A 16,309-nucleotide genomic window follows, 5' to 3' on the forward strand; every position below is an offset into this window, starting at 1 on the left:
TTTTAACCAATCAAATTGCTCTAAACTATATCACATGATAAATTAACTATCTGCTAAATGCCTAACATTTAACGAACAATAAAAAAAAATTTTTTAAAAAATCACAATTAAACATAAGAAACAAAACTTGTAATTAACTTGATATCTATGGCTTTTTATTGAATTAACTATATTAAAGTAAATATTACATATGATATCTTCCGTTATTATATGATTGGATGAAAAAAAAATTTTGTTCTAAAAAAAAATAAAAAGCCGTGCGGCCGGGTTAAATTAAAACAAATTTTGATATGAGAACCAATTTTTTAACTTTATATCGCCTAATTGAAAATTACTAAATTTTCTACGGAATAAGATTAGTTTGGCTTTTAATAAATTTCATTTAAATAATTATCCTGAGGAGTTAGTATAAAAAGTGGGTTCGGTTTATTTCACTGACAATTATTTCACCGACAATCAACTTGCCGATAGAGTGTTTAATACACCAAATATTCTTTTTTTTATTTATAAACTAGCAGTTCTCCGCACCGGGACCGTTTAAATAGAAAATTTTAGTATTATAATTAAATTAAAGATGGTTACAGCAGTTTTTTGTTTATAATTAGGAATTTAATATAGGTAATAATTAGTTAACATAAATTAATAAAATAATAATGTACTAAATTATAATTATAATATTAGAATGATATAAATTATATTGGGAATCGCCTGGGTCTTCGATCATGCGGCAGATTTAATATTTTTGATTGGCCAGATCGGCCACATGATCGCGTCATATTTATTTGTTTATCGAATCTCATTTTCATTATAGGTTCAAGGTTCGTTTTCTCAGTTATTTCAGCCTCGAGGTATTTTTCTTTTTTTTATTTCTAACTTACATCCTTACACTTTGTTTCTTACTAACTCTATTTCATTATTTTTAGGTCTTTTAGTCCTTTCGGTTCTGCAATTAAAATTAAGTCTTCATCTCCCATCACTTGTCTCCCATCACTCCTTTTCGTCTCCCATCACTCCTCTTCACCTTCTCATTATTCCTCTTCATCTTCCCATCGTTCCTTTTCGTCTCCCATCACTCCTCTTCATCTTCCTATTACTCCTATTCCATCATTCCTGTCCTATTTCTCCTTTTTGCTTCCTATCACTTCTCATTACTCTTTTTTACTCCCTTTAATCTTCTATTACTTCTCATTACTCCATTGTTATTCATTTTTTATTAGCATCTTTTTTCTTGATCATTGTAATTTACTTATCTTTTCTTTTATTTGTATCACTTCATTAAAAAAATAAATACAGTGATTTTTCTTTAAAATCGTAAATGTGATATTTAAATTTTAATATTTGCAAATAAAATTTCATTAGATAAGATTATTTTGGATAAATATGTTTGCAAAAAATTTTTTTTTTAAAATAGATCTTTGCCGATCAAAAATTAGCAAAAATCAGCCGTCAGCTGATTAATAAATTTACTCTTTATATATTGTACATCATGTGTCATATTTAAAAAAAAGCCAGGTGACAATCGCCCAGGTGACGTTTAGCAATTCCCAATTATATTTACAATATGTAGTTATTTATATTAATGATTTGACGTTTAAGTGTAGAATTAAATTCGTATTATTAATTAACAGTTAAGGAATTGTTAAAAAATAATTATCAATAAAAATTGATTAACTTTTTAGAAGTATTTTCGAAAAAACTTTAATATTGCAGTTAGGAAAAATATTTGAAGAATTAAATGTATTAGAATCTGTTAATTTCATTTATTATTGTTCTTTTGATATTCATTTTACTCATTTTAATTGATAAATTATTAATTTAACTAAACCATTTGAATTAAAATCTTTATTTAGAGAATTTCGGATGGATTTGGTTATCAGTTATAATAGGACCCCGAAATATATATGTAGGGGTAAGGTACATAATTGCGTCGCCAGCATAGAGAAATTTTATGGGGTTAGGTATTGATTTGCGTACAACCTGAGGATTTTTTAGCCATGGTCAGACTATTAAAATGCGTATTTTTAACAAGTTTTTTGTTTAAGTAAGGGTTTATTTTGCGTATTTTTAGTAATTTGACTGATCATATATATATGTATATATTTCATTGAAATAAATAAAAATAAATATAAATGACTATTAGTGCAAAAAAACTTTATTTAGTGTAAAAAAATGTGTAATGCTTGTGCATTAATAAATACATTTATATAATTATGTGACATATAAAGTTATTAAATTTTTTTTAAAAAATAATTCTTCGATAAACGAGAAGTTTAATCAACAAAACAATGTGTAAATCACATGATTAGTTATCAGTGATTAGGAAATTAATTTGCGTATTTTTTCCAATTATCCAAAGTAAGGAGGTAATTTTGCGTACTAAACTTACAGAAAACCCTTGCGTACAGCTATTAGTAAAAAGTTCAAAGGTCACCTTACCTTTTTATATATATTTCGGGGTCCTGTTATAATAATCTATTATTAAATCATCAATTTCTTCAATTATAAAATATTGTAAAAATATTGAATTTTTTTTGGTTTTTATGAATTTGAAAATCAAACTATTTATCCAGCATTCAATTTAATTGAAAAACCTTAATCATGTTTCTTGATTTTTTTTAAAAAAATAATAGTTTTGTAATACAATATTTTATTTCTTTATTTAATGAATAGAGTTAAACTTCACTAAAATAATTATATCCTGAGGAGTTATAAAAAGTGGGTTCGGTTATTTCACAATTATTTCACCGACAGTCAACTCGATAGAGTTCACCGAAAATCATTTTATCTAAAATCACTTCGTCGAAATATTTTTTTTTTCATTTCAGTATTAATATTTTTTATAACAAAATTTTTAACGCTAACCATTTATCTATTTATATGTTAAATACACTAAATATTCCTTTTTTTTATAAATATATCAAACATTTAGTATTTATAAATATGAAATTACACGTTATACGTCAAATAAATTAGATATTTGTATTTAACATTTAATTTTCTTATGAAATAATTGGGTAATCAATATTCATAAAAATTACAAAAATAATTTGATAATCAATCAAAAAGAGTAATTGTTAATAATGAATATAAAAATGAAATACCAACAAAAGAATTGTCTAATATAATGGAGAAATACTTTTTAGAGTTCAATGAATCATTTTATTACAAAAAGTTATTAATTTAGTATTTGTCAGTGAAATAACCTTGTCATCCTATCGGTGAAATGACCTTGTCATCCTGTCGGTGAAATGACCTTCGGCGAAATATGATTCTGCCTGTCACATGTCTTTGATCGTTGGCGAGCATGAAATACTGTAAGTTGATTATTAGTGAGACGATTTTCGGTGAAATAAATGCGCTCCATAAAAAAAGATTAATAATATACATTTTAAATTCGTTTATTCAAGCATTTGCTCACATATATTTTTTACCTTTAAATAAACAAATCGTTCACGTAAGCAGATGGTGAAATATATTTAGACGAGGCTATAACTCTTAAATGGGAAATTCAACTTATATCTGCAAAGAAATCGCGAATGCAAATCTAATATTTTACATGAGATATTATAAGTTTGAATAATTATACTATCCTACAATTTATCTTTATATTAAATTATTAATGTAATAGCGATAATAATTAATACAGTGCATTCTTTATTTTAACTTTTCATATAGTTTAATCTGACTCATATTTTTAGGAGTATTATTCTAATGACTAATTGTTTGTCATTTTTAAACAAGAAACGATCCCGCCTCTATTATATTTATAGTTGACGCAAGAGAAGAGGTTATCCAAACGCAAATGTTAAATCTACTACTTTATCAACGTAAGTATAAAACTAGGAAACGGGAACCGAAGCGAAAAACTAAAATTTGCGATTTCATTGGGTTACGATCACGTGTAGGACAGAGAAATTCACGTGATCGATTTTTTTTCATAGTGCGTAGACATACATTGTCCTTCGCTTCGCTCCGGACAATTATAATACACATCTTAATTTTTATAATTAAATTAGCAATCCGACTTTAATTTATTTATTTTAATAGAATACTGTAATATGAACCAGCCTATAAACCGAATAAAATATTAGATGTAATGATATTGAAAATAATTTAATTCTAAAAAATAATTAAAAAAAATGTGAAAATGAAGTAGGTAGGTGAAAGTAATTTTCGAATTGTCGCTCGTCAAGTTATTTAATTTCTCTTTTAACATATTAAATAAACATGAGACAAAAACTGCTTCTTTTTTATTACTATTCGCTCAACGTCCAATATTTGTCGATTTTTTTTTTTTTGAAAAAAAAACAAAGATTTATGTATTACAAAATAAAAAAAAAATGCAAACACAATAAAACCAAAATACCAAAAATACATTTATTCTGATAATTATTCTGCGTAACCACGAAAAATTCACGTTTGCTCGATGAAGGTTGAGCCATCTTTTCATTTCATCGCGCGATCGACACTTTTTATAGTGTAGTAATAGAGTTTGTCATTTGTAAACTTGCCGAAAAACTCTACCAAAGAAAAAGGATAGGAAGTTTTTTTAAAGAAAAATGCGAGGAATTAATAATAAAAATGAATAATAAGTTAACATAATTTTTGAATTTACATAAAATCTTTGACGCAGAAATTTCGGAATTTGTAACACTATCAATTAATGAAATGGTGTGTTTTAATAAAGATAAAATCAAATAGGTTATTAATTGTTAGATTATACATTTGCTAGTCTAACTTCTCGCAAAATATATCAGATATATACAAATTTTTTTTTTTTACAAGTTTATTACAAACAATTTTTTATGTCGAGATAGAATGTATATTAATCACGTGACTGGATGGATTTTGATGACGTGTACGACCGTGCCGTTTCACCAAGTGATTGGCTAAATGTCACATGTTTATTATCACGACATCAACCGCAACTTATAAAAATTTGCTGTAATAATATATCATTATTACATTATTACATCAGCCAACGATTTAACTATGAAAGATTAACGAGGCCAGAAATTATTTTCTTGTGTCTTATAATCTACCGAGTAATAATTCTCAATCTCAAGAATATCTTTTTTTTTTTATATCTACATAGATAATTCGCCAAATTTTATTTGTACGTTTAATAATTCTAAAAAAAAATAATAAGAAATGACACAGTCAATAAAAAAATAATATTTTGGACGATTAAAATTATAACAAGTTGAAAATAAAAATTATTTATTTAGCGTTCAATTTCGAGCTCTTTATAAAATACATCTACTTTAAACTTTATTGTATGTGAAAAGCAAGGATGTTGTGTTTTTTTACAGTAACATTTTGTGGGGTTATAACTTATAACTGCATACTGTGTATGAGTGAAACTTTTATGTATTAGTTACTTTACTATTATTAGTTCAATCAAAATGTTTCCGGATAATGATAATGTTTTAAATTTTTTCATTTAAGGATATTATTATTTGAAAAAAAATGACGAAATTAAAAAAAATTTTTTTTTTTTTTCGGGTGTAAGTCTGTAAGACATGTAAGACAATCGTTAAAGGAGTATGTAATTCTCTTACAATTAACGTTTAAAATTGGTTTCACAATGTTTCACGTTGTTTTCGAGTTTCAAAATATCATGCTTTGTGTTTTAATATACCATGGTTAACCAAAAATAACAACACATAAAATAAAAGGCGGTAAAAATTTTCTTTTTTTTAAGTTATTATCAATAAATGGAATAATATTTAAAAAAACAAAAATAAAGTGGAGTTTTGAGTGGAGAATGATGATCATCCTATCGTAACACATCAAATCTTTTAACCAATCTGCAGATCCTCTAACGAAAATTTTTTTAAGACACACATCAATGGACAATAATATTGTTGACATATGTTTCATATGTTTGATCATATTATGATTTTTTTACGAGAAAAAAAATTCCACAAGTTTTAAAAATTTACCAAATCTAAAAATAATAATTATATTCAAGTATACGTTAAAATTTTTTTTTTTCTAAAAAAAATTTTATCGTAAACTGTTTAAGGGATATCATGCAGAAATAAAAGAAACAATATTTTATGCTTATATTGTAATAAAATTAAATATTGTTTTCATTATTTAAATACTAACATTGGAAAATTTTAATCACGTGAAAAATTAATCACGTGAGTGTCCTACTGTCCTACCTAACTCGATTGACATATCAACTTATCAACTACTTACATATTCGCTATTCGCGGAGAATATCACTTTAAACTACAATTTACTGAATTTATTTGTTTCACGTTAATATATATATATATATAAATATATAAACTTTATTTTATTTACTCGATATTTTGTCCGATATAACATATACAAAAGTAATTTACCTCGAGATAGAAACTTAAAATAAAAAACATATATATATATGAAAAGCGTATATATATTCATACTATATCTTACCTTAAAGTATTTTTTTTTCTCATATTTTTTATGTAACCATCACTTATAAAAAGTATAAACGAAATTCTTCAATAAAGAATAGAAAAAAAAATAATAAAAAAGTAAAAAAAAATAAAAAAAATAAAAAACTGAATTTTCTCGAATTTTATATCTTTCTTTTCTTTTTTTTTTTTAATAAAATTGATAAAATTGGTTCATCTTCTTTTTTCGGTTTCGATCGTAACGAGATAAGAGAGAATGATAAGTGATGCTTGTTTAGCAATCACATCATAGCTTTGAGAATATTCGAAGTTGTTTAATCCCATAAGCATGTGATACCATAACGCAACCAAAACGGTCATCAAGTTCCAATAAGTGACCAAGGTAAAAATATTGAACGATCGATTTTTAAAGCTTGAACTCTTGTGTAAAATTTGCATCAAACGAACCATAACGTAAGCATCGATGAATAAATCAACCATTACTAAGTTCATCGATTGATTTCTTCCACTTTCTATCCCGTTATTACAAAAAGTTAGATTGATGATTTGACCATTACTATTAAAAAGTGCGTTGATATGTGGATTAATAGAAAAAATGTACGCAATCTGAAAAAAAAAAGAATTTTATTATTAAATATAATTATCACAATTAGAATAATTAGAATCTTTTTTTTTAAAAAAAATTGCTTACATGAAATCCTGCTCTAAGTACAAGCAATCCAATACTCATCCACGTATCAAATTTGTTATATTCATATTGCTTAATAAGATTAAACATGTAAGCGGCCAATGATTGCACCATAAGATAGCCAAATATGATCTGCGCGTAACTAATTTTCTTGCATTCGTCCAAAGACAAGTCATTTGTGACGTAAAGTAATTCAATCAAATAATATGCAGTGATGCTAGCGTTAAAGATAACCTTTAACATGGTCAAGTACTTTTCACGCCCAGCGCGATATAGGAGGACCGACTTTACAAAATTATGAAGACCAACCTGAAAAACAAAAATATGTTAGTAAAATTAAACAACTAATTTTCTTTTGGTGAGTTTGTTCAAAGTTCAAATATTGTAAATATTGTAAATATTATTGAAAAGAAATAATTAAACTGACCATGTTTACGAAACCGATGAAGACGTAAGGATTTCCTGTAATCGACATTTTATATGCGAGCGATAGTTACGAAAATTAAAATTGCGTTTTTTTTATTTACAATACGAATGTAAAAGGGATATATATATATATAATAATATTTTGGTTTTTTTTTTTGGTTTTTTTTTATTTTTTTTTATTTTTTTTTAACGAAAAAACGAATAAACGCAATTTGCAAGTGGGCTAAAACATGACGCTTTATATATCGTTGGATCCACAATCTCAGAAGATTAGAAAATTCTGAAATTTTTTTTTTCTTCATTATGAATGATTATGATCAACCAACGAATTAGGGAGATAATATGCCAACTGTATAAAATAACATATGAATAAAAATTATAAATAAATATTATAAATAATTAAATGTAACGAAATGATCAAATTAATAATTATTGATTATCAAGGCGTAAAAAAAAAAAAGATAAAAAGAAAAAAAGAAAGAAAGAATGTAATACATTTGAACAGGATGGTCATTATTCATTAAATAATATATTTTCAAATGAAGAATAGTTTATTAATAATATAAAGTTAACAGTTAATCAGACGTTTAACGATGTTTAATTGAGTCATGTTACTTAAATTGTAAATATAATCAGTAATATTACTAATATACATTAGGGGGATGATAGGGAATATGTGCATAAATATTAAATAGTTCTAAATATTAAATAGTTCAAGTAAAATACATAAAATAAAAGTATATAATTTCATGTATTTCATATTGGCTTTAAAGTGATAAATAAAGTATAGTTATCTATCATCTCTATTAGATTTTCTCCCAAGGCTGAAGTAAACGAACATGTTTGGCAACTTGAGTCGTAATTGGTAAAATAATAAGGAGCGAATGCGCGTAGATAAAAAATTGTATTACAAATCAATTCTGCACGCTTTGATATATATATATATATATATATATATATATATATATATTGTGTCCATTAACATTGAATAAATTTATATTATTATATATTATATTTATAGTTGTTTAGATTATTCGGCTATTATTTCATTTGATAAACATGTGCATCTTTTACAGTATAAAAATATATATTACGGAATTTCTTTTCCACGTTAAAAAGTAACGCGTGGCTTGATTTAATTCGATATTTAATAATTTAATCTTGAGTTGGTAAGTTCATTTTACCATTTCAGAATTAAATATTAACTGGTATAAATCCCTGTTATTATATTTTTATAGTAATATATTACGCGTACATATATTACATATATTTTAATATTTTTAATATGTTACGGAGTTCATTTTCCTCTCTATTGTTTAATGCAATGTCTTATGACAATTTCGGACTTTCGGATATATTACTTGAAAAATGAAAGTATGGATAGTGTGTGAATTATCGTCAAAGTAATAAAAGTAATAAAAGTAATAAAAGTAATATATATAAAGTAATTTTTGTATATATTAAGAAACGAATACGCGTGATGGATATTTCGGAATCTTATCACCGATAGAAAAATCTTTTTAGTGTACTAAAAATGATGAAAGATTTTATTTTCAAATTTTAACATTTTTAATAAATATTTGGATACGTTCAATTATTTACAATATAATTTAAATAGAATATTTTATTTTATTAAACATAAAAGTATATAAAGTAATCATTTTAACAATGAAAATAATGACATCGTCTTTCACTAGTTTCAAATAAAGAAATTCATTACTTTATATATTGAGCCCATTATTGTTTATAATAACCAATCATCGATATTTTATTCATCTAATAGAGATTATCCCTGTTATCCACTTGGATATTAAATAATTATTCTTATGATTTAAAAAATTCAATTAAGTAATTATTTCAAATTCAAATATAGCAATAGGCTGAAATATACTACAAATACTACATGACCAAATTTCCGAATATTCCGAATTTAAATATTAAAATATTTGGCATAATTTAAATTTGTTGCTATCAATAAAATCTATATGATCTTCCATAATCTAATTGGGATCGATCAATTTTTTTTTTCTCCTGTCGTAAAAGACATGTTACGGATTACGGCCGAATTGATTATCACTATAACTTTTTATTGACTTTTCATTATTACCCTTATTTGGACACATTTGACTTTTTAAAAATTATTATATTTTTAGAAGGGATGTTAATACTAATGGAATTTGTTGAAACGACTAGTCATGTTGTGTAAGTTGTACTAGTTGTATAATTTCATCATATATGGTGTTATGGCAATACTTGATTCATATGATCACAGCAATGTAGTACAGTTGTGCGTTTATCAATTTCCTAATTGGTTCTCAATGGACATTATCTTATAGTTGAAGCAAAACTTTAAAATAAATATTATCTCATAAATTTTTTTTATCTGAAACATGGAATGAAACTTTGGAACCTATGCTAAAAAAAGAAAATCTATAATGAAATGTTTAGTGTCCCTTCTTTATTCGATGAAATAACGACAAAAGTTGAAAAGGTTATATACTAAACTCAAAGATCCTTATTAAAAGGAAAATATGAAAGTTTATTATATAATAATTATCATTTTATAATAAAAAATTCTAAAAAAGTCTTATAATATATATTTGTATGTATGTATGTATATATATATGTATATATGTAATTTTTTCATTTAATTTTTTATAATTTTTTATAATTTTTTAATTTAGGCCGATCATCACCGGAATCATCGGAGTCCCCGGAGTTAACCGGTAGACAATATTTAAACTTATAAAACTCAATCTATCTATTACAAGGGCTCCACCTCTTTTGAGTTACTATAATATTATTGGTTAATAATTACATCGATGAAGTTTTGAAAGAATAATATCTGGGTATTCCACATGGTTGTAAATATTTCCAATATTATTCATTTGTTTATTCTAATGTTTGTTTTATATTCTTTTTATTTCTAAACAATCATACAAAATTATGCATTTTTGATTGTTTCTTAACGATGATCGACAATGTTTGAGAGTTTTCAAGATTTTTTTTTTTTTTTTTAATGGTTTCGGTAAAATCTTGTTTTTCTTGTAACACTCGAAACAAAGACGCGTTGTCTTTTAATACTATTCTTTAGTAATTTTATCATTTTTTAAAGGTTGAAGTTTTATATATAAATACGTGGAAGATTTTTCCAAGTTGAAGAATTCATAACGAGTTCGCTTGTTATAAAAAAAAAAAAAATCAAAAAAAAATAAACATTTAATCATTCCTTCATTTTATTCGCGTAAAATAATTTTTTTTTTGTTAAAAAAAAAAGAGCGCAAAATAAAATCCATTCATTTATTTCAAAAATCAAAATATTATCAGGAGAATTATCTTTATAAATATTTTGTTCTAAATCCTAAATCCTAAATCATCAATCCCCGAATCCTAAATCCCAAATTCCTGAATCCTGAACCCTCCTAACCTTGACAAACAAAAAAATCCTTTCCCTAAACCCTAAATCCCTAAATCCTAAATCCCTAAATCCTAAATCCCTAAATCCCTAAATTCCTCAATCCCTGAATCCTGAACCCTCTTAACCTTGACAAACAAAAAAATCCTTTCCCTAAACCATAAATCCCTAAATCCTTAAATTCCTCAATCCCTAAATCCCTAAATCATAAATCCCTGAATCCTAAATCCTCAATCCCTGAATCCTTGTGTTAAGCTATTCCGAACATCCTAAAATTTACTGAATAAATTCTTTATGAACTAGAGAATAATTTCGCTCAAAGAAAAGAAAATTTACAAAATTGATCGTTTTTATAACACAAAATAGCAATAACACTAACAAAAATTGTTTCAATAATAATGAATGTTAATTTTCTATTTCTTCCAACAAAATCAATAAGGATTAAAAAAATTTTTAATCGCTTACTAGATTTAAATATAATAAAAGGGGTTGTTGACCCTGACTAACCCTGAATATATTTATTCAGCCTTACATATTACACTGGGGCTAAATATTGTTAAAAGTTTTACATATAAAGACACGGTTTGGCGTTTTGGCGATGAGATAGATGTGACAATGCATCTTTTTTAATAACGTGTGACAAACACAATGGACAGATTAAGATAAAACTCTGGTTCCATATGATGTACATGATGCCAAGTATGCATATCATTGGATGTTGTATGATCCATTTTGAACAAGTTTTTGCCAGATATATTCAAAATGTTTGTTTCATGATTTTACCATTTTTTTTAAAGAGTTTTTTTTTAAAAAAAAAAAACCATTAAATTCTGCGCCCAATAAATTATGCGCTAAAAAAAAAAAAATTTTTTTCATTTATTATTAATTTTATTAGAAATAATAGAAGATGGATATTTATTATTGTTGAAATTTTATTTCATTTTTTTTATTATTATTGCAATTTTGAGTTGTAAAAATTAATGATTTTGTAAACTTTCGTTACACATATTTTTATTCTTTTATTCTCAATTTTTTTTTTTCCGATTATATATTCGATTTTTTTTAAATGGTTGATAAATTAATTTATTCGGTTATTTTATTAATCACAATTTTTCTTTATATATGACTTCTATAAGATTATTTTTAAGATTCTTTTTTTTTATGATATTTTAAATAAAAAATATTTTTTTTTTTAATATAATTTATATTAAAAAAATCAAAAGGTTTCATTTATATTAATTAAAACTTTAAAAACATGTAAAATCCAACCTTTTCGTGAAGTGGTGAAAGTGCATACATATTCTTAATAACATATTACAATATTACAATATTACAATATTACGGCACATGTATAACCATGTGGATTGAGAAAGTTCAAAAATGAAATTTCTAAACTTCTTTCCTTTATTAAATAATGAAAAAATAATAATGCGCGACGATCGTTTAATTCTAAAAAAGAAAAATTTTTTAAAAAATAACACGATTCTTTGCTTCAAATTATGACTATAGCATTACTGACTATACCATAAATGCTTTAATATAGTGGAGATATTAAATAAGATAAAATTTATAATGCGCGATGATCGTTTAATTCTAAAAAAGAAATTTTTTTTAAAAAATAACACGATTCTTTGCTTCAAATTATGACTATAGTATTACTGACTATACCATAAACGCTTTAATATAGTGGAGATATTAAACAATTAAATTAATAATGCGCGACGATCGTTTAACTTTAAAAAAGAAAAAATTTTTAAAAAATAACACGATTTTTTGCTTTAAATTATGACTGACTATACCATAAATACTTTAATATATAGTGGAGAATGAAATTTAAATAAGCGCCACTGTTTAATTAATTACCAATATTATTTAGACTTTTTTGTTTAATTAAAATTAAATCAAAACATTTAAAGTAATGTAAGTAAGTAAAATGTTAAAAAAAAATTATCGTCATGCTAGGAACCATACTTAATCCTTATATATTTATACTTTTTTGTTTTTTCATTTTTTTCATTTTTTTTAATTTTTTTGAGAAATCTTTAGCTATATATATACTAATCGGATCATCGTTCTTTCATGATTAACAATGTTATATCAAATTGATCCACAAAGCTTTGTTTTTTTTGTACACATAAAAAAATGATTGTCGAATAATTCATAATGAATTCCTTTACATTCATCATTAATCATTATATCCATCACGATTGTTCGATGATTTTTATTTTAGATGATTTTTACGGATTCTTTCGGATTTGTTCCGGTTTGATATCATCGTTGACAAAGTGATAAGGCCGTTTTAATATAGATTAGATATATAAATTAAATTTTTCCTTATAAAAACCAGCGAAATTTTCTTGAGTTTGATCGAGGTAAAATCACATATTTTATTTCCTTTTGTTCCAAAAATAATATGAGAGATTTTTTAAATCGCATAAATATTGATAACATTCTTTCACCTCTTCAAAATAACGACGATATGATACAAATGCTTAAATCTCAATTGAAAAATACTTTAGTATTAACTGGAAAAGATTTAATAAGAAGAAACGTAGAACATGAAGTTCACAGGGTGCGATCTAATAATGATATAATTGATATTGATTCGGCAACGAATATAATTTGGAATTCATATTTAACAAACTCGCAGAGAGAGTGGCTAATGCGTCTCGCGGATAATATAAGTAACAATCGTAACTCTGAGACCATTTATCGAATGTCTCAGATTAATATACCACAAATTACAAATAGTTCTTTTGAAGATAATTTTTTTAATGGTTATGGAACAAACTTTTATGAAGAGGAAAGTTTCCAATCTTTAATTTTACCTAATGGTTGTTTTAGCTCTTCGATATTTCCTTAAGTACCAAATTAGTTGACGTCTTCAATAATTCCTTGACGAACAATTTGTATAACGATTGATCATAATATCAGATATTCTCTACGAGAAATGAACTAGAGATTTCAAACTGCGCATTCTAATCGACGATGCGCAGACATCACGTCACGAATTGTTGATCCCTAATTTTAATTGGTGTTTCATAGTTTTCCATAGTTTCCTTTTATGTATATATATGATTTCATATTAACTTGTATAATCTGGTTTCCTTGTTATACTTATTTGTCAATTCATGCACAAAATCTTATTATAAAATGCCTTTATATAGGTATTCATTTACCAACAAAAATGTTACTTATCCTGTATGAGCTAGTCTGTAATTCATCGAAATAATATCACAATAACAAATGCTTATAATATTATATAATTATATAAATAAATAAAAAATGACCCCGTGGGAATTTTTAATTCATATTCAAAATGAAAAATGGAATTTTTTTTATCTTTTTCGTTATATTTAAAAAAAAACTTTTATAATAAAATCAAACATTTAATAATTTCATAAAAAATTACCATTACATCAGGTGCTAATTTGTTTATTATTTATTGTTACAATATATAAGACTTATTTAAGGAAGTTCTCTTTTTTTAAATGAAATAATTAATTTTGGTATTAAGAAGTAACCACAATGTTTAACGTATTTTAAGAAAATCAATAAATATCATCTTTGTAATATTTTAAATGGGATTACCCAGTTACGTGATAATATTTTAACTTTTTCATTGATCCCTTCTATTTTTCTTTCTTCCGACACTAAAAATTTTATTAATTAATTTTCATTGGTAATGGTAAAATGTGTTCTTTATTGCTAAAACTGATATTCTGATAAGCTGATATGACTGATAACGATTAAATAATCATGAAAGGTAACAAAAAGATGCGAAAGATAACAAAATATTTTTATAAACATTCATTTCACTAAAATATTAATTATAATAATTGAAAAGAATCAAAAAAATCTTTTGAAAGAGAAAAAAAAATTAAAAATTCAAATTCTCACGTCTCACGTAATTAACAAAGTGATCCTTTAGTAATTGTCATTTGACCAAAAAAAGCGCCAAAATTTTTTTTTTTGTCTAACAAAAAAAATATGAATATCCTGAATATTTAGAATTCAGAAAATCAAGAATTTTAATTTTCCGATGCATAAAAAAAGATAATAAAAGATAACATTTTAATTTTTTACTTATATATTTTATTTCTTTGAAAATTTTTTTTTTTTTTTCATTTTCAAACGATATTAACAATATTAATTCGATATTTAATCAAAGTAACAGGTTAACGTGTCATTTACTTCATTAAATCATTATAAATATCAAAAATATCAAAAATATCTTGCTTGTTAGGGATATATTAAGTTTTGTTCGAATGATCTTGAGGTATGAATTGAATTCTTATTTTATTTATCGCATTGAATTATATTGGATTCTTATTTTATCTTATCGCATTGAATTATTATCATTTTTGATTTTTGATTTTATTTTATTTATTAATTAGATAAGAGGACAATAATATGAGTGTAGATTTGAGACGTGAATGAATTTCATTTTTGCTTTCATTTTTTATTTTCATTTTCATTTTCATTTTATTTTTATGTAACGAAAAAACACGGACTCAAACACGCACTGTACCGAAAGAATCACGTATTGTACGATAGTAAAAATACAGCCAATGTAGATACCACAAATAATATAAGAAGTAAATATTGTCTGTACTAAAAGGAATCTTAGTACAGTCCCTGATGAAAAATCACGAATACTGCTCTTATACGACTTTCCGTCCTGGGTACGTGGGTATTATGAGTTTTTCTTTTTCGACGTAAAATATATCAAAGTCGAGTAATATATCAAAGTCGAGTAATATACCAAAGTCGAGTAATATACCAAAGTCGAGTAATATATCGAAGTCGGGTAATATATCAAAGTCGAGTAATATATCGAAGTCGGGTAATATATCAAAGTCGAGTAATATATCAAAGTCGAGTAATATATCGAAGTCGAAATATATCATATCTACTACATCACATGAGTTACGAGATTAACGAAATCCTAGACCTAGACCAATCAATTGTTTTGGGGCCAGAAATCATGTAATCGTGTTTTTAAGCAAAGTTGGACCCGTTTTCTTACAATATATTAGTATACGTATTTAAAATTATTATATTTTAATTAAGAAAATACACTATATTTGAAAGTCAAAATTAGTATTCTAAACCCTTTTTCAGTCTTACAAGTAAAGTTGTAGAGCAGGTAAAAATACGCATAGGACGTGTACGAAAAAAAATCTACAAATAAATAAATGGGAACAAATAAAAATTTATACAGTATGTTTCTTTTTTTTTCCAAACGAAATGGCAAAGAAAAATAAATTTTCCATAAGTTTCCATAATTTTCTTTTTAAGACACACGTGGATTATTTCTTCGCGAAAGTAATAGAAATTTCTTATGATATGTATGTATGACAAACGACG

General features: G+C 24.9%; 2 protein-coding genes across 2 annotated transcripts; one reads left to right on the forward strand and one right to left on the reverse strand.

The window, feature by feature from the left end:
* Nucleotides 1-6,623: 6,623 nt before the first annotated feature.
* On the reverse strand, nucleotides 6,624-7,573 carry OCT59_002641 (uncharacterized protein; the record flags this gene model as incomplete). Its single annotated transcript, XM_025330337.2, has 3 exons — nucleotides 6,624-7,016; nucleotides 7,102-7,407; nucleotides 7,526-7,573. 3 exons carry the CDS (start codon nucleotides 7,571-7,573, stop codon nucleotides 6,624-6,626), a joined length of 747 nt encoding a protein of 248 aa, XP_025179454.1.
* Nucleotides 7,574-13,352: 5,779 nt separating this feature from the next.
* OCT59_002642 (uncharacterized protein) lies at nucleotides 13,353-13,802 on the forward strand (the record flags this gene model as incomplete). The annotated part of the gene is made up of 1 exon (XM_025325817.1): nucleotides 13,353-13,802. One exon carries the CDS (start codon nucleotides 13,353-13,355, stop codon nucleotides 13,800-13,802), a length of 450 nt encoding a protein of 149 aa, XP_025179455.1.
* Nucleotides 13,803-16,309: the final 2,507 nt, after the last annotated feature.

The sequence above is a fragment of the Rhizophagus irregularis genome, chromosome 11, assembly GCF_026210795.1.
Source record: "Rhizophagus irregularis chromosome 11, complete sequence".
Classification (NCBI taxonomy): domain Eukaryota; kingdom Fungi; phylum Glomeromycota; class Glomeromycetes; order Glomerales; family Glomeraceae; genus Rhizophagus; species Rhizophagus irregularis.